This window comes from Ischnura elegans, chromosome 12 (genome assembly GCF_921293095.1).
Source record: "Ischnura elegans chromosome 12, ioIscEleg1.1, whole genome shotgun sequence".
NCBI classification, from domain to species: domain Eukaryota; kingdom Metazoa; phylum Arthropoda; class Insecta; order Odonata; family Coenagrionidae; genus Ischnura; species Ischnura elegans.
Window position 1 is genome coordinate 29,648,784 of NC_060257.1, and position 20,527 is coordinate 29,669,310.

The window sequence follows — 20,527 nt, forward strand, 5'->3', positions numbered from 1 at the left end:
GTGATGATTTCCAGCAATAAACATACTTTTTTCGCTATTGTTTATCTTTATCGGTATTGTGGAGAGACCCCAATCAAACCTTGTAATTTTGTGAAAAAATCACGAAGCAACATCGTAATAGAGCCAAAATATTTTTTTTAGCCTGGAAATCATTTGATAATTGAAACTATTTTATAAATTTTATTGCACCAAGGTAAAAATATTACGAGCGTTAGCGATATTTTTTACGAAGGTGTTGTTCCCGATTTTGGATATTATACTTATTTACGTCTTCAGTCACTCGACGTAGATGTAACGTCATGAGCGCGTACCTTGTTAAGAACGATAAGCTCCTAAAAACGACCGTAACGACGGCCTTGAGAAGTGTGTTGATGCGGAATCGGAATGGTTCAAAGCGGTAATCCCAAAACTTAAATGTGCGTGCATTTGTATTTTTTTTAATTACGACTTATGCAAGCATGTATTCCGAGCAGATTTTTTTCTGCCACACAAATGCGTATTTTTAGTATTTTTCGAATGCTTTTTGTACAAACATTTCATGAAAAACTGTCCATGTTTTTGATTAATCTATATTTTGGTTCATCTTTCGATTTTTGTTGAAAATTCGAGCTTTTCATTGCGATTAAAAATCGATTGCTCGAAAAATTGACTTCGACCGACGTTTTTCCACAACTAGGATAGACTTATTAAAGACTGTACTGCTTCGTTGAATGCCCTTTTTGATGGCTGAACCTTCTATGAATCGATGTGCCCCTATATACGACCATAATTGCGGCACTTGACATTTTTTCCCTTCGGCAGTGTGATGATACATATCTTTAAGGGCGTCCCATTGATCATTGGCGAAGAAATTTCCTCTGAGTGAAAGAAACTTTATTTTTCCGCGGACTGGGTGGAGCTTTAGTGTACGAAGCCACAAAAGTTTCGTGTGTGTAAGTCGGTGAAACTGGACACTAAAACCTCGCCCATCGAGGGGAAGTGCCATACCGTAGGATAGGCTGTGAGGGAATACTGATGCCTTAGCTCTAAAGATAGGTATTGGATAAAGCCTTTAATCCACTCCTTCATTTTCTGGAGAGGCAGTAACCTTAACTCGTTTTGGTGTCTTTTTGGCAGATTATGAGGCGGTTAAGCACACGTATATTGTTGTAGTAGAGTATGAGTTATAGAGTATGATTTATAGAGTATGATTTATAGAGTATGAGTTATAGAGTATGAGTTAGAGTATGAGGAGAGTATGAGTTATAGAGTATGAGTAGAGGGGAAAGTATGTCAGGGGGTGAGAATCCAAGGGGTGCAATTGATTTTTTTCTAAACAGAGTTTGGTACAGAAATTGGTAGAAAAAATATGCAAAAACTTGGTTGCCAAGGTTGGGAGTGAGTCTCTGTTTTGTGCTGACCTCGAGTAGAAAAATAAAATGCACTACTAAATTTCTATTTGATCTTGTTTGTTTTCTTTATCTAATTTCTGTACCAAATTCCGTGTAGAAGAAAAATCACTTGTGGCCCTTTGCTTCTCACCTCCTCATATATATTTTATCTCTGGGGAGGCCAAGTTCAATGTAAGGTTCAGTGAATTTATGCAAGGACACCCAATAATATTTTATGTGTAAAATAAATGTGAATTAACAAAAGGAATGAAATGGGTATTCAATAGGCTCTACTGATGGCCTAGGTATTTAGTCGGTACAAGGTGACGTATAAATAATAATATGAACCTTAAATCGAAGTAAATCTTAAAATCAAAAACAATATATTTTGTTACCTAGTAACTCAAATTAAAAAAATTAAAAAATTAAGAAGTCAGGGAATTGTCATGAACTACAACCTGACATGTAGGCTTGGAAAATGCCCGTTAGGACTGGTGTTTATAAGTTATTTTTCCAGGTAGTTTTAGTATAAAAATAAGAAGTACTACGATAGATTTCAGCGGCGGGTGGTAGACAGAGTAAATACTGGATATTTTCCTCATTTCAGGGGTGTAGGGGGATTCGGTTCCCCTGGTTTCCCCCCTCGTATACGCCTCAGTGTCAATGGGAAAATTTTTTTCTCTGCCTCGTTATTATCTGATCGATACACCTGGATTATAGTTGTTAATTATTGAATATTTTGTTAAGCTTGGGTGTATATGATGTAGTAGACGATTGGCGTAGCGGCGAAAGACAAGAAATGCGGGTTGCATACGTATTTTTTCTCAGGGGCTGATGTCATTTATGTGTGACTTTATTTTATTCCAAAAGTTAAGGGAAAGAGTCCTTTTGAAGAATAGGTACCTATGGTCTATCAAAAGCATTTTTCTGGCCAGTGGATTACCTAAACGTTGAAATAATGTTTCCTCATGCTTCATAACTCTTGACTGTGCAAATGCCCTCATGACATTATTTTATTTGGAACTAAATATACCTGGACAAATACACATTGTATTTCCTGGAAAAATTGCCCTCTAATAAATACCATTCCCAATGGGTATTTTCCTAGTCCATATGTCCTGTTGTAGTTCATGGCCATTACCTGACTTATTAAATTTTGTTACCTTGTATTATTTGGGAATTAGAAAAAAAAAATTTTCTTTTAAGATCACTTTGTCAGATGTTTAACAAATACTGCTTCGATGTAATATCAATTGTATTATTTAATTGTACACCTTATACAGAGAAAATACTGAGGCCATCACCCTTAACCCTGAGTAAATACCGAGGCTCTGGTGAATACCCTTGAGAGGATATCCTTCACATTGGATATTTACACAATCTACGTGAAGAATGCCCTCCAACCGCAACAAAATTAACATGAATTACTATGGTAAAAAATGAACCTGCATTAGATGTTGAGGCCATTGGCTACATTTGCCAGAAAATGATAGTGTTGATTATTTTGCCATCCAATTTGAGTTCTTAAATATATGGAATAATTTAATCTGATTATTCAGTTTTGTGCCACCTCAGAGGTTTAAATGAAACACATAAGTTTATAAAAAAAATTTATTTCCTTATATGGAGCAAAGGCCAGTAGAAAGCTCTTTGCTCAAAGTTATTTTATATTATGATCTTGTATTTTTATTTCCATGTCACACCATGCATTTGTTTAACTGATGTGGTGTGACTTTTAATAGAAAAAAATTGGGTGTTCATTTTGAGAGGGAGTGCAACTTTGGGGGATGCTGTCTGAGAGATATTATGGGGTAGATTTGAAACCACCCTTACCCCAGCTGCAGCCTTGGTTAGAGGTCGTCCGTTAACTATGTGAAGTGATTTTGGCCATTTTTGGACCCCTCCTCTCCCTTAGTGAGATATCGTGAGATTTGGCTTGACCCCCTCTACACTCTCTCTAACCTCACGTGAGATTGTTCAAGTTGCATATTCTCTGTGTAAAGATGACTAATCTATGCTTCATTGTGTTGGATTTATAAAAAACAATTTGGTTAATTTTTTATTTAAGATTAGTTAAGACTGGTATTTAAGATTACATACTAAGATCACATTTGTACACTGTTACTTACGGAAAATACAGTAATACCAGGACCTCCTCTTTATCCCTCCTAATCACCTCATGTAATGAATGTATCCCCCCTTATTGAGTATGCGAAAGTTAAATACCCTCTTGAAATGCTCTGTGTTATAATGAATTTTTCTTCTTTTTTCAGGGGGCTCGTGTATGGATTCCAAATTCCGATACAGTATGGGAGGGTGCAGAACTAGTGGAAGATTACGTTGGTGGAAATGCCATTCGTGTCACAACCAAGAATGGAAAGGTGGGTGCCAATTATGAATTTTCAGGGTGCCTAGTGACCTGGAAAATCAGGAATTATGCGTTCATTTCTAATCCCTGGAATTATTATTATGCGTGAATCATTAATGATTTTTTGCTCCAACCTTGAATTTCGAAATCTTTTATTTCAAATTAATTTCTCATGAAATTTTGCCAGTTCAAAACCCATTTTCCTAGCCTAAAATATGTTTGTCATAATTTTAAGTGCAGTAGCTTAGTAGAATTTTTACAGCTGCATAGGAACATGAAATGTCAGATAAGACAATAGAATTGAAATTTCTATCACCCTTGATTTAAAAACACAAAGAATAAAATGCCAGGTGGCGTCTAAAATTTCTATTATAAAGTGTAAGTCTATACATCAGGAGCATAAAATAATACCTAGAGATTATATTCTTTAAAACTATTGAAGTAATATTGGGTGTTTGAAAATTTGCAGTAATCAGGGGCGGATCCAGGATATTCTGGGAGGGGCACAAGGATGTGACAGGTCTTTCTCACATTTGAGATTAAAAACATAGTACAACAATTACTGTAGAAAATATTCTCTATGATATGAAAGTTATCAATATTAAATTAAATCATTGAGGTTCCATATTACACAAAATAAAACAAACGTAGTTGAACCATATTAAAAGTCTTTTCTATTTTTTAACCGGAAATAAAAAGAATAAAACTTTGTAAGTTTCACTTGTGTATTTAAATAGGCACGACCCAGGTTTTGTAACGAAGTTAAATCTTCAGGTGTAAAATGTAACGACGTATGTATGCAACCTGAAGATGTAACTACATTACGAAACCCAGGTTGTGCCTATTTAAATACACAAGCGAACCTTACTAACAAGGAGACATCGCCAAAGTGATGTTCGGGATCTGGATGCAGATGTTATTTTCTGAATCTATATAGGTGAGGTAGAGAAAGTGTCACGGCTTTCTTCCACATTGGACCGGGTTCGAGAGATATTCGCTTGTAAAGATTTGAGGTTAAAACAAATGGGGATAAATGGTAACAGTGATTTCAAAAATTAGAAGAGAGAAAAAGTATTGCCGACACTGGGACTCGAACCCAGAACACCCACAACAGATTGCAGGACTAGAGCCCTAGGCCGCGCCGCCACAGCCATAGTTAACAGAGAGCGATTACTCTAGGGATGTCATGCTGTGCGAAATCTTTACACGCGAATATCTCTCGAACCCGGGTCTATGTGGAAGAAAGCCGTGACACTTTTTCTACCTTACCTATATAGTTTCAGATAATAACATCCACATCCAGATCCTGAACATCACTTTGGCGATGTCTCCTTGTAAGAGTTATTCGTTTTATTTCCAATACGGAGAGGTTTCACAAAGTGAAGCCTGAATTTATCAGTTATATTTTTCAACCATCGGGGGAGGGGGAGGGGGGGCACATGGCCTCCCGTGAATTCACCTATGAGAGTTGCATAGGATTAACCTGGAATTTTGTACAATTTCCATCAAAAGCCAGGAATTATGTATGATTTTTTTCTGCTTTGGCTGGACACCCTGATTTCACATGCAATTTATTAACTCTACTGATGTGTCCTTTCATGACGCAAATGTGTATAATGGAGCCAGGTGTATCGATAAAGGTTGGTAGTTTTTGTGTAAAATATATTCACTTCTGTATTTTGCCACCCCAGTGAATTGGTTTAGCTGATACTGAGTAATAAATGTTCAAAGTGTTCTCCAAATTTATTTTTGAGGATTTAACATCTGAAGTCAATGCTAATACCATAAATAACCTAACAAAGCATGACTGAAAAAGTCTTATGTCAGTATTATCTGTTTCCATACTTATTGCCTATTATTTTCCAAAGAAATCCAAGTTAGAGCATATTCTGGAATTCTTTAATGGTTGATTTCTATTTTAAGTTTTGCCTATCATCTTTAAAGGTACATAGTTGTAGTATGGTGCCAGTACCTCTACAATTTATCTTCCTTATATAAGCTATTGAAAATAATTTGGGCAAGGGTTTTTTTATGAAAAGAAGCCTATTGTTATTGATAATGTGGAATTGTTTATTGGCTATTGGTTATCATGAAGTGACAGTTTTCAATCAATGATGCCTTTGCAAATTCAGTAAACACTGGTAGTAATTATCAGGAAGATATTTTTGATTTTTTTCATGGTCATGGTCATTTCAGGCTCATATGGTTCATCAAAACAGCCTTTATTTTATATCTTGTATTTCATATTGATTGCATTGTGCTTTCATAAATATTTGGTGAAGAAGTTTGGGCGGTAGCCCAATAAAATAAAATTTTATAGCAAGTATAAATGGAGGTAATCAATACATTTGCGATTGCATAAAAATATAAAAACAGCATAAATGCATCCTAAATTAGTGAGTAACCATATTAAGGCCTTCGGATGTTCAAATTATGTTATTATCACATTTGTATTAGTGATTTTATGATGATTTGGTTGTTATTGTACATACATGGGATGGCATCAGTGCCGGATTTAGAACCTTGGGGCTCAAAAGCAAGATAGGCAAAGAGAACCCCCCCCCCCCTTCCCAAACATATCTTTAATCCGCTCAGCTACACACCACACTCTGGCTTCCTGGAACTTGATATACAGGTGTACCGTCACTTCAAAAAACAGCACTGCACTGGCAACCCTCTATTTAAGCAAATATTATGCTTTGAAATATTTCCTACCCTCTCACCAATCCAAGTTGTGTTTCATGACATTTAAATGTTCACTTATCAATAAATTTTCTTTTTATTTCAAATTAAATTTCAATGTTTTTCTTGAGCCTGCGAGGCCCCAAAGCAGCTGCTGTCCTCAACCAGTGCTAAATGTGTCACTGGATGGCATGTAGTTTATGAAGAATAATTTAAAATTGAAACTTTTTTTTACCAATTTTAATGTTCAAGAATTCTTTGGAGTCTTTGAGTGTTTGTATATTTTTTTGCAGGTGGTAGAATTGGAGGTGAAAGGTGGGAATGTTGGCCTCCCCCCCCTTAGGAACCCAGACATTCTCATCGGAGAGAATGACCTCACATCTCTCTCATACCTCCATGAGCCGGCCGTGCTCTACAACCTCAAGGTCCGTTTCTGCAACCACAACTCCATCTACACCTACTGTGGTGAGTTGAAATTTGTTATCTCATCTCCAGTTTATTGCAGCTCCAATTTTCTATGTTTAAGTTCTGCTGGACTAGCCGTTATGGTGTCATTGATTTCTGGTAGAACTGCCTAAATTCATGTCTGGATGGAGTTCATTTCATAATTCATTCTGACTGAAAACTTATATTAACTTTTATAATAAATTATATGATCTCAACTTCCACTTAGCTCTTGAATGTCTTCAGTCACAACTTCTAATCGTTAAATTTTTTGTCTTTTCACTTACACTGTGGCAGGTTCTTTTTATCATCTTTTATCTATCACTTTAATTAAATTGGGGAAATACTTAAAAATTGAATTTTAAATTATTTTCATTCTACTTTAGTATGTAAAAAATATAATTGAATTTGAAATATAATTCCTGAGCAATCACTACCATAAATCATGCAAGTGGAAAAGTAAATTATGCTTTGGGGTTTATAGTTTGCACTGTCCCTATTTGAGGCCCGTCCTGGGATTACATATCTTTAAAAAGTTCATTTTAAACAGAATATTGTTTGAACACAATGACTTGAAGGAACTGACTGTAAATAATTTATTTTAATCCCTATAAGATATCTTTTGAAGAATGACAAAGATGACTGTTTGACTCAATGAATTATAAGATGTACATTATATCCAGGGTATTTCTTATTACTGTGTCCTCACAAGAGGTGTATTAATTGACGACATCTTCCACAATCATTATTGTGCTACAGATGAATAAAGATATTATTATTATTATTTGAGATGGAGAGGGAAAATTTAAGGTGTTGACACCTCCTTCTCTTGATATGGTGCATCTTTGCAATCTTTTCCATTCTTAGGAGTGAGTGAGTGATATGTTGAAGTATTCACTTATTTGTTTGTTTTCAGGTATTGTGCTTGTTGCCATCAATCCATATGAAGAACTTCCAATTTATGGAAATGATATCATATGGCTGTATCGGGGTCAGGCTATGGGTGAGCTTGATCCTCACATATTTGCAGTTGCGGAAGAAGCATACACCAAACTAGAGAGGTATGGCATTATATTTTGTTGATGCAATGATTTTTAATGTATTCAATAATTTAAATTATGCTAGAATCCTCCTTACTTTATTTTTTTATTGAAAATTGTACAATTTTAATAAGGAGAAAGTTTATGCTAGAGTGCCTTGTACTGAATTATATACTTACTTCAATGATTTTGTGGCACATTTTACCATGCTTATTGGACCTAAATCAATTATAAGATTGTACTGCCGATGGAAACAATATTTTGTAATTTTTTTAGTGTAAATAATGGGATTTAACTCGTATATTTTTACCATCCACCATATATGTGCTAAATTACTAAATCATTCATAATTTCAATAAGTGACATTCTTAATAAAAAGTGTTACAAATATCAGCATGGGTTGCAAAAATAAGCTTTTCTTTTCTCTTCCCATTTAATATAATTTACCACCTTTGAACATGATTCACAATCTTATCTAGTCAATTTATAAATATAATTGTTGAAAGGCTGGATCAAATATATGTATCCATAAGTAGGGAAATAAAACTTTCTCTTTCCATCCCAGTATACTATTTCACCATTCCCAAATGTACCAATTTTAATCGCTTATTTTTCCAAAGGGATTTCAAACCTTCTATCTAAAAATATTGTGGAATAATATTTCAGTTGTTTTATTACATATTTTTTTAGTCATTGGTCAGCACAAAAAAATGCTGGGGCTTTTGTGAATAATTTGTTTGTTAACTCCTATAAATTTAAATAAACATGTTTCACATTGTGGGTGTACTCTTCTTGGGATTCCCACCGGGTTAATTTATCCATATTAGCCAACGTTAGAGCAACATTCAGCAGCCCCGAGGATGATCCTCGAGTCAGAACTTGAAACGTTGGCTAATATAGATATAAATTAACCTGGTGAGAATGCCGAGAAAGAAGAGTTTACCCACATTATTTGCAGGGAAAGCATCAAATTATGTTTCACATTGCAAGTATTGAACATTGTCAATGGCTATTGGGGTTATTATAATAGTGGAAAAGGGAAATTATATTTTATTTTAATATGTCAGACTTCCACTATATCATGCCTGAATTGGTTGAATTTAGTGATTTGAAAGTATAAGGTGAACTAATTAATTGCATACAGAATATGATCCAAAGAAAAGAGTTGGTGAATGTGTATAAACTCCTAGCTGATGGTGAGAATCTTCACCTATATCCCTTGGGACAATTGATTTGCTTAGTGGTACTAAAAGGGCTAATTAATTTTTAAATTCATGCCCTTAACATTTTTCTCTTAACTTTCTTCTTCTGCCTTTCAAACTTTAGTAACTCTGCTAGCAAAGTAATAGAATACTCTTAATAATTATAATAAATTTTCTATGCGTGATTTACTGTTTTCAGGGAGTCTCAGAATCAGTCAATTATTGTTTCTGGTGAGTCTGGTGCTGGGAAAACTGTATCAGCCAAATATGCCATGCGGTACTTCGCAACTGTTGGTGGTTCATCGACCGAGACTCAGGTGGAGAAAAAGGTCTTGGCATCCAGTCCTATTATGGAGGTGAGTTACACCTTAAAATAAATTTTCAATCTTGCACTAAAATGCTCAAATCTCTCATTTTCTTCTATTGTTGGCACAGCCAGCTATTGATAGTAATAATAATATATTAATTTCACCGTTGGCATATATATGCATGGTTTCGTCAAAAGCATACAGATGGGACAAAGACATAAGTTACAATGTTTCAGGTACATATACAACGATATACCACATAATTCCTTAATTATTTAGTTTGAATTTCAATTTTAAAAGCAATGCACAATTTTAAAAGCAATACACAAAGATACACCATAATTATTTAACAAAAGTGTAATCATTTAAAAAGTCTTTTATATCATAATAACATTTATTAATTAGTAACTCTTTGACTCTCCTTTTGAACGCATCAGGAGATTCTTTCTGACTACAGGAAAATAATTACAGTGGAACCTTGTTAAAAGTACCGGCTATTGCAAGACCCCCACCATTACGAGAGATAGCCGGAGCACCATCAATTAACCTTATAATTAGCTTGTAAAAAATATCCATTTTTACGAGGCCCTTTTGGTGTTGGCACCATAACGAGAGTTTACATTGCCGGAAAACCTTCACCAAGAGTCCATAATTTCTGTAATTGCTGGTGATCTGTTAGAAATGAAGTTGACGTGGAGTGCTCAGTCTCAAATTTATGTGGTAAACCATCATTTGATAAATAAGTAGTTCAATTTTGTGAAAATACTGTGGCATTAACGTTGGCGAATGCTCGATCTTCTTTCGTTCCTTGGGCGGCAGAAAGCAGTCGACACGTTCGCCGCACCATTTCTGTTCTTATATAAGTGTTGACTATGGGTTTATTGGCTCTTATTTGCTCCACCTCTGGTGAAGCGACTATTTGCTATAGCTACAGTTTATTTGATCACCGTGGGGTCTCGTTTTATCGAGGTTGCACTTTGAATCGACTGCCTCTTAGATTGACGGTAATGATATCACGTTCCGTTGCTCTGATGTATCCGGTTTTTTTTATGGATTATGCAGCCTGTTGTTTACCTGGCATTATATAATAATCACTCATCTTTTATGCTGATGACACACATGGTTATCAAAATCTTTAAGTAGCCCATATTTTAACTCTCTTGTTAAAATATTGTTACTTCATATTATAAAATTTTATTGAGCATCTCTTCTGGAATTTGATCACACTGCAATGAATTTTTGGAATTCATCCCTCAGGCAATTGGAAATGTGAAGAGGACAAGGAATGATAACTGCCCAAGATTTATTTGATGTGCATGGTTATCAAAATTTTTAAGTGGCCCATATTTTAACTATCTCATTAAAGTATTGCCACTTATTATAAAATTTGTGGAGCAAATTTTCTGGTATTTCATCACACTGCAAATTTTTTTTTATATTTTTATCCCTCAGGCAATTGGAAATGCAAAGACAACAAGGAATGATAACAGCTCAAGATTTGGAAAATTTGTAGAAATCCACTTCAACGATAACCACCACATCACAGGGGCATCAATGAGGACTTATCTCTTGGAAAAGTCCCGAGTTGTGTTTCAAGCAGCTGGAGAGAGGAATTATCATATATTTTATCAACTATGTGCTGCACGAGAACTTCCACTCTTGCAAGACCTTCACTTGGGTAAGAACATAAAAACTGTAAACAAACACATTTTTCTCATGATGCAATTATTAATTGATCTTGATTATGAATTTTGATGATTCAATTAAATTGATTATGTATGCATTATTAAATCTAATGAGATGAAAGAACTCATGTTCATGAGGCCCTTTTGTATATGTATTTTGATGAAAATGAATTGGGAACAAATTTTGTATCCTGAATTGCATGCAGCTGGCTACAACATGTAAATTTTGATAGTAGTATAATCACTTAGGATAAACTATTGTGTAAATTCCTGTACGTACAAAGTCTAGTCATGTACATGTATAATATGATCTAGTTTACATAGTATATTAATAATGTGCAGCAATCAATATTATTTTAATTGGCACTAGATTTTTATGCCCACTTAAATTAATTTTATTACTGAAGTCTAGATTTCCCTATTCTGTTATTTTCTTTTTTCAAAAACAAGTACAAGGGCTAGCTTTTAGAAAAATATTTTCCTATGCTCCATCCCTTACATTAATCATTGGATGTTACACATTCCATTTGCTTGGTCTGACGATGGAATCAGACATAGATAAAAATTGTGCTTGTGGGGGTCCTAATGGATGAATAGGAAGTTGGTGTGTTTTGTGACGTATTAATTTTATGTACCAGTCATAAAATTGTCGATAAGAATGGCAAGGGCTATGGATGTCCACCTTAGTTTTTACTGTACAGCTAGTTTGTATTCATTCAGGAAATCCTCTGGAACTTGCTTTAAGCCAATCTTCATGTATTAATCAGCATGTTTCTCCACATTTCATCTTCCTCTGTATATAATCACTAATACCATAATCTTCTTTTTCTAATTAAACAGAGGTCCAAGACTTTTTTCACTATACAAATCAAGGTGAGAGTCCAAATATTGACGGAGTCGATGACTTGGAAGCATTTTCGGAGACCAGGTCAGCTCTGACATTGTTAGGATTTTCGGAAAGTGACCAGATGTCCATGTTTAGGGTCCTCGCTGCTGTCCTTCACCTGGGGAATGTGAATATCCTTGAGGGTGGAAATCCATCAGATGATAAAAAAGATGAAGGCAGAGAAGGAAGTCATATTTCTGTGAGTATTGCTGAATAATCACTTATTGGAGGATGTAGGTCCTCTGGAAACATTTTTTTTTTAATCCTTGCTTGTATGAATGGGCTATATCTAATTCCGTGCTTTCATTTTTTTTTAGCGGAAAGATAAGCACCTAAAATTATTTAGTCATTTGATGCAGATAGACCAAGCCGAAATGGGACACTGGTTGTGCCATAGAAAAATTGTTAGTACGAGAGAAGTTTTCACTAAACCCATGACTGCTGAACAGGTAAGTTCACAGAAAAGTTTATGTAGTCATTGTCTTGAAATTAATCAAGTAAGGGTTGGTTCTAATCTTTTTTAAGTTCCAAATCTAGTTCCATTCCTGTTGACAGTTCTTGGTTCTGGTTCTTAATATGTTGACTTCCATGGATTTTAGTTCATATTTTCCCTGATTCTGTTGGTGTTATTTTATCAGTTGAATATCATTGGTCCATGACAAGTAGAAATATCATTTCTTGTGAATTACACTCTGTTTTTAAGTACTGCATTCATAATGTCCACTTTGGCTACGATGTATGCCTAAAATATTATTCCCAGTCACTCACAGCATCAGATATTTACTAAAATTTAGTGCCAACCTCTATGAATATCATGGTGCATCAGTAACTTTCATTGGTGGTCACTATGACCAGCATGGCAGTCAACATGTTAATCAAATCTCTTTGCTTCAAAATCAAATCACTTTCATTGCTAAAATTTGTAAAGGCACCATGGTTAAATTTTGGTCTTCTTCCAGGCTCAAGCTGCCCGAGATGCCCTCGCAAAACATGTCTATGCATGCTTATTCAACTGGATTGTGGAAGTTGTCAACAAAGCATTAGAAAGTAGTATTAAGACGCACAAGTTTATTGGTGTGCTCGACATTTATGGTTTTGAGACCTTCGAAATAAATAGCTTTGAGCAATTTTGCATCAACTATGCCAATGAAAAACTACAGCAACAGTTTAACCAGGTATGTACATTTTTTAATCAAAAACATATTTGATAATTTGTTGTAACTACTCGAGATCAATCATAATAGATGATCAATCAAACAGATGATCAATCATAATAGAATTAAAAAAGATGGTGAGAGTGATGTGTTGTAAAAGTTACTATGCCCATTGTCGTCCTCTATTTAAAAGTTTAAAATTATTATCCGCCCCTTGCGTTTATATTTATCATTGTGTATTACTCGTGAAACAAAATAGTTGCAGATTTGAATTGAATAGTAAAATACACATGTATGGCACAAGGCAATGTAACAACCTACATGTTAAGCCAAATAATTTGTCTATGGCATCCAATGGTCTATGTGTGTGAAATTATACAATAACCTACCAGAACACATTAAAAAAGAAATGAGGATACCTGTTTTTAAAAAAATGGTCCATGAATATCTGGTTGATAAATGTTTTTATAGCATTAAAGAATACTTGGTGCCAAATTTGTAATACACACTTTCTTTTTGTAATTTATGTAAGATTTCTTGCATATTGACTTATCCTATGCATATACCAGTAGCCACTGTGTAATGTGTCTCTTCGATGAATAAATCTTATCTTATCTAATACCCTGCTTTTAAAGCAACTTGGAGGTATTTTTAAAACAAAATCAATAAATATAATTAATATTGAAAAAGTAATGATGAATTGAAAATTTTACCTCTTTTGTGGAAGCTAAGTAATGGTTCAGAGTTTAATTGTATTTTAATATTTCTTGCAGCATGTTTTTAAATTAGAACAGGAAGAGTACGTAAAAGAAGAAATTGATTGGAAATTTATTGACTTCTGTGATAATCAGCCATGCATTGATCTCATTGAAAGCAAACTTGGAATCCTGGATTTATTAGACGAGGAATGCCGAGTGAGTATTATGATCCTAACTTTAATCCAATATGTGCATATGTCAAATTGTCATTGTCATTGTCATGGATGTCATTAAAAATGGTAACTATTTATCATGAATATTCTTAGGGTTGTAAAAGTAGGAGGAGGAGAGGTAGAGTCAGTGGAGAAACAGGTGATTAGGGTGTTTTTTTGTTTCAATCTTGGCCGTATGAACAAAGCCAAAAATCACTCTAACCTATCCATACTCTGAAGGTGTTACAGTTAGTTTTTAATATATGTTTATAGGATATAAATTTTTGTGACTGGGCGAGTACCATTATGGCATTTTTCAAGATTCTTAAGTCGCGACCATAACTAAGGGGAGACTTAGGGGGTGTCGGCCCCACTAAAAAAATTTGTCTTATGACAACTATCTGCTTAGAAGACTTCTTGCCTTGGTGCACTCCATTTTTTGATACAGTTACATTTCATAATTTCTGCCAATAACAAATGAATGAATTTAACTTTAAGCACTATGTAAATGATACATATGTATAGCTGGTATATTAAAATGTATGGTTTTTCCCAATGTATGCAAATTGACAATGAAATACAAGTATTAGCAATCCTCATACCTTCAACTTCCCCCCTACCCCAATGTAGCCAATTGGTGGCTGCATGCCCAGTTGAAGTCTGAATTCGTGAAGCTAGTTGTGTATCTTTATAATTATTATCGCTTTACAGATGCCTAAAGGAACTGATCAATCATGGGCAGATAAATTGTTTGAACGATGTGCAAAGTGGAAGCACTTTGCAAAACCAAGGTTCAGCAATAGTGCATTTGTTATACGGCACTTTGCTGATGATGTACAGTACGAAAGTGGTGGTTTCCTGGAAAAGAATAGAGACACAGTTATTGAGGAGCAAATGGAAGTTCTGCGCACAGGACAGGTAGTTTGGATTATTTCTTAATCATACTAAATTACTGAAATTAAGTGATAAGTAGTGAAGTAAACAATTCTAACTGAAATGAAGTAGTTTTGTATTTAAATTATATTTGTACATAACATTTACTATACTAAGCAAAAGAGAAAAACCTAATATTGTTTCTTGAACAACTCTTTTCAACAATTTCAACTGCCTAAAAAATATGAAATTGTTTGAAGAGAATAGGCATATTTGTGCTCATGTTTGAAATAATATTTTATTATAAAATTTATTTCATAATGTTGCTACTTTACTCCGTTTAGAGAAAATTCCTTCTAAAAATGTGGATGATAAAGAAGTGTGCGGGATGGTATTCAGCCTATAAAATGAGAAGCAATATTGCTGCAGTTGTAATTTATAATTACTTTCTTCATTTAGAACAAATTTGTTTAATATAGTGCAGGTTTGATTGTAAATATCAAACGTTTCATAACTTTTAATTTTTAGAGCTGTGTTTAGAGTATTTGTCTATTGAGTAATGGAGGTGTTGTAAAAGCACATTGCTGCAAGCTATTGATGATTTGTAATTTTTATACATATTTTTGAGTGTGTGTTTTTATAAATTAATATTAAGTAAAACTCCTGTTGTTCATGTAGATGCCAATTATAAATTCCTAAACTATTATCTTTCTGACCAAGCTCAGTTACTGATCATTTTCTAGAATTTTTCAATTTTATTTGTGTAATTATTCTTGCAGAATAAACTACTGGCCAAATTATTTACCGAAGAAGCTCCAGAGAAAAAGAAGCTTATGGTTCCTGGTAAAAAATTGATTTCTGCCACTCCAAAGGTTGGAACTGTTACGAAACAGCACAAGCGCACTGTAAGTTGGATTACTACAGGGCTACAGTTTTTCTCATGATGGACTAAACCATGTAGTTCCTAGTTGTTTCTTGATTCCATTCCAGTGTATGCCTAAATCAATGTTTGATAATAGCAGCCCCTGCTTATGTCCAAAACACCTTGAATTATGATAGTAATAATATTTATTGGCCCTGTTGGTTTGTGTGCAAACATATGGCAAGTCAAACAAAATTATTAACACAGATTTAAGAAGTTAATTATGAAACGTATTTCGTTACCCTATTGGAAAAAATCATGGGAAAAAATTCAATTGAAATGTTCCATTGAAAAGTGACAAATTTCAATGGAACAGTTCAATTGAAAAATTTTCAATGGAACAGTTCAAATGAAAATTTTTACAATTGAAAAAAAAATCCATTGAAATTTGTCACTTTTCAATGGAACAGTTCAATTGAAAAAATTACAAATACATTAATGCATCCAATATGGTAAACTTATTATTAGGTAGAATATACTTAACATCTAAATTTCACGAATCCCGAATTCTGAATAAATAAAACATGTGAACAAAAATTAAAGTTGAAATATTTTTAGAAGCAGTGTCATGAAAACTTTAATTGGGCTTTTCCACATCTTACATCACTTCTCACAATCATGAATAGTTATCGAAAATCTGTATAGTTTTGCCATGATTATCAGAACAAGAACACAAGAATTTCACTTCACACAAACAAACCTGCGCGATACACACTATTCCGACAATACTAGTAGTTTTTTGTCGGCGACGTAACGCACGTACGCATAATTAAGTTATATAAATATGCTTACATTTTAAACACAAACGTTAGTATAACCAGTCGAAAAACTGGAGGCAAACGATACATTACTAAATGAACACACTACAGCACAACAATCACATCAAGACTTCCACTATATATCACGGAAGAAACACACGAATGACCTAAAACAACGCTGTGGGGATCAAGCACAGGTTAAATAACAACGATACTAAATAGTCTTTTCTCCACAAGCAAAAAATTAACCACAACTGACCACAACCCAGTCAACCATGTGCACGTAAACATATGAATAACGGTATAACGGTATTTTTGATTTCAATTGAGTATTTGAGATTTCAATGGAGTATTTGAGATTTCAATAGGATATTTGGGAATTCCATTGAAAATTTGAGAATCCAATGGAATACTTGAAAATTCAATTATATCTTTTCTTCGAATTCCATTGAATTTCCTAATATTCAATGGAATATTCGTATTTTCAGTTGTAAATTTGAAAATCCAATGGAATTTTTGGATATTCCATTGAAAACAAGGAAATTCCATTGAAAATTGGCATTTTCAATTGATTTCAATTGGAATTTTCAATGGAATCGGCTGATTTTTTCCAATAGGGTAAGCAATTAAATTAATACAAAAAAATCACTAAACAGCTAATGTACTCATAAAATAGCTAATAAGCATGGCTTAATTACAAAAGCTGTAACAATAATTTAAATACAATAATTGAGGGCAATGTTTCACTTATAATTGGTATTTATCTATTGAGTAATGGAGGTGTTGTAAAAGATATTTTTCACTCTAAAATTGAAGAATATTTAATTTATTATTTATAATTATTTATTATTATTCTTAATATCGGATGGCCAATTTATCATAAGTAAACGTTATTGTATGATATGGACTGTGATCTGTTAGCATTGTGCATATCAATTATCTCTGTCAAACATTTAAATGTTGAATTAATCCTTAGACTGCGGGAACGTTTTTTAACATTTTGTATGCTGACTCCAGGAAAAACATTTTTAAACATTTGACCGTAGTTTCCCTAAGCTTTTATTGCTACCTGGGTAGAGCCCAAGTGGACTTTCCCTCATGGCAGGGGTGCCTCTAGGCACTACCTATCATACTGCCCATTTGGTATTGTTTCCTTCCCATGTTAAAATGCCTATGACAAGTGCCCAAATGTAGGCCTATCCTTTGTGAAGAAAAAAAGAAGGGTTGCCCGGGATTATAAGTGTTCACTCCTTGCGAGACCCCATGGCTAGGCTAGGGGGAAAAATATTTCATGGTTCTCTCTCACACTGGCTGGCAGCTAAAATCACCTACTCCCACAGCCAAAGGGTTATTAATTTCTGGTGATACTATTTTTACATCGCTATCGGTGAGAAAATCAATGCCTACAGAAATTGATTGATATTTTGCATCCTATTTCAGGTGGGCTCTCAATTCAGAGACTCTTTGCAAATGCTAATGAGTACACTCAACGCTACCACACCTCATTATGTGCGCTGTATCAAACCAAATGATGAGAAGGGATCATTTGAATATAATCCAGTTCGAGCCGTCCAGCAGTTAAGGGCATGTGGTGTACTGGAAACAATTAGAATCAGTGCAGCTGGTTACCCATCTCGGTAAGGTTTATCCTTGTTTACTGATAGAGCAATTACCTTTTTCTTTTAAGCAGACAAGTTTCATGCTTGAAAATGTAATTTTAGGTGGACATACTTGGAGTTTTTCCAGCGTTATCGTGTACTGTGCAAGTCCAAAGATATAAAATACAACAACATGAAGGGAACTTGTGAAGTCATATTACACAACTTTATATCTGTAAGTATGTCATTCATTTCTGTTTGCGATGTAATTTTTTTATTACTAATAACTTATTGTTAGTGCATAACGATTTACAACCTACCCATCATAGAAAATGAAAAACAGTACTTATTAAGGTCCCTTTTTTACACATAGTTTTAAGCCCAACCTGGGTTTGATAACTTTTTTACAGCATCATTTTCCAACTTGACAAAGTAAATGAGTAAAGAAACTCAGGGCGTGACTGTTGGAATTTGTATAATTAACCTTAAAAGGTGTTTTTTATCATTTTTTAAATTTTATGTTGTGCATTATTTTTTTATCTCTTATTATTTCTCAGAATCTTTAGATTGTGATTCTATTTGAACCCCTTTGATTTTACTTCCGTAGGAAGAAGATAAATTTCAATTTGGGAAAACTAAGATATTTTTCCGAGCTGGGCAAGTGGCGTACTTGGAGAAGTTGCGTGCGGATAGGCTGAAGGAATGTTGTGTACTCATTCAGAAGAGAGTGAGGGGCTGGATTTGTAGGAAGAAGTACCGTACAAAGCAGGGAGCAACCCAAACCATCCAGCGATACGCTCGAGGTTTCATCGCCAGGAGGTAAATCCCATTTCATTTACGTCTTCACTTCATTGCTGCTTACTTCTTCTTAAGGCCACTATGCACGGTGAATGATCATGCTGAATGATCACGTGATCATTCACAGGATCATGCGAACAAAATAGAGCATGTTCTAATTTTCACTGAATGATCATGTGCATGACGGTTCATTTGCGAATTTTTCTGTTATATACACAGCGAATGATTTCATTCGCATAATCATTCAGTATGATTATTTGCGTGTTCATTCTCCGTGTATATCGGTCTTTATCCAAATTTTAGCTATGTAAATCTATGTCATTGTAGAAAGGTTTTGCCTGAGAAAATCATCTAACACATCTTTTTATTTACGCTGTGACCTTCTTATCAATTAGCTACAATATTTCTGCATATTTGTGAAAAAGTTATAAATAAAATTTTATGATCCAATTTCACAACATCTTAAAATAAACATTATTTGGTGATTTCGATTTAAAACATTTGTGACACTTGGGTGCTATAAAATTGACCCCTAAAATAAGCAAAAATATTGATGAGAGGTCATCTTTACTTTTATGGATTTTCAAAGTTAAATTGCATTTAATAAATGGACCAATTAGCAAAAATTGCATGATTAAGCCACAATAATTAATAAGATTAATATGGACCACTTGTGCTTCAGCTTGTTTACCTATATGAAATCTAAATAAAAATTAATGCCTATGCATGCTATTCAGTATTCTGAGGTAATGCAGAACTTAAGAGAGCATTTGTTAGTGTTTTATGGTTCTAGTATATATTGCAACAGCATGAAGTCTATGAGGTCAAAAATCCTTAGCATTCAGTATTAACTTATTTTTTCTGTCTTTTTCTGTGAGAATCCCTTGAATTTAGGAACAAAAATTAAAAATTGAATCTGAGATTTCCAAAGGATTTCTCCACATTGGGGCATACCTCCTCATAGTCCCTTCTAAAGGCAGTGATAATTTCTCCAGCCATCCTGCTGGTGTCCTCAGGACGGAAGTGGCCTGATAGACAGGGCCGGATTTACCCAAAGTTACACTATAGGCACCTCTCCATGGAGCACCCCTCCTCACTTGAGGCCCCTTCCTCCCCCCCTTCCCTGATTCTTAAGGACGTTTTACACGAGGCACGGAATTGCGCAGGTTAGAGCTGCATTAATTTCTAAAATGGCGTGGAATTGCGCGAATGCATGTACGAAATTAGAACGGGCTATTTTGCCATCTCACGTCCACGCATTCTCGCTTACGTTCTAGCAATTCACCGCTTTACACGACGCAATTTTGACTGCGCTTTCGTGCACACATTAGATTTTGCAAGTACGTGCCCTGTGTAAAACGGCCTTTATGATAAGGCACTCGCAAGAGGTAAGGTTCAGAAAAAAAGAATAAACAAATATATGGCTGACAGCATAAGTTTATGCTTGAATTTTTACGCAGGGATAACATAGACAATTCAATTAAATAAAAGCAGCTTGGAGTAAAACTAAAGGAAACAGTTTAACTTTT

At 34.4% G+C, this 20,527-nt stretch overlaps 1 protein-coding gene across 3 annotated transcripts in view; it reads left to right on the top strand.

Moving 5' to 3' along the window:
* The window catches only part of LOC124169801 (unconventional myosin-Va), a 199,078-nt gene that overhangs the window by 138,394 nt on the left and 40,157 nt on the right, over positions 1 to 20,527 (top strand). For all 3 annotated transcript variants that reach the window (XM_046548560.1, XM_046548562.1, XM_046548559.1), the window contains exons 2-15: positions 3,644 to 3,751; positions 6,714 to 6,885; positions 7,781 to 7,925; positions 9,306 to 9,462; positions 10,867 to 11,092; positions 11,940 to 12,184; positions 12,303 to 12,434; positions 12,945 to 13,160; positions 13,913 to 14,053; positions 14,761 to 14,967; positions 15,702 to 15,827; positions 18,043 to 18,239; positions 18,324 to 18,435; positions 18,808 to 19,019. In XM_046548560.1, the coding sequence (XP_046404516.1) occupies positions 3,644 to 3,751; positions 6,714 to 6,885; positions 7,781 to 7,925; positions 9,306 to 9,462; positions 10,867 to 11,092; positions 11,940 to 12,184; positions 12,303 to 12,434; positions 12,945 to 13,160; positions 13,913 to 14,053; positions 14,761 to 14,967; positions 15,702 to 15,827; positions 18,043 to 18,239; positions 18,324 to 18,435; positions 18,808 to 19,019 (2,396 nt within the window). The remainder of the gene's footprint in view (positions 1 to 3,643; positions 3,752 to 6,713; positions 6,886 to 7,780; positions 7,926 to 9,305; positions 9,463 to 10,866; positions 11,093 to 11,939; positions 12,185 to 12,302; positions 12,435 to 12,944; positions 13,161 to 13,912; positions 14,054 to 14,760; positions 14,968 to 15,701; positions 15,828 to 18,042; positions 18,240 to 18,323; positions 18,436 to 18,807; positions 19,020 to 20,527) is intronic.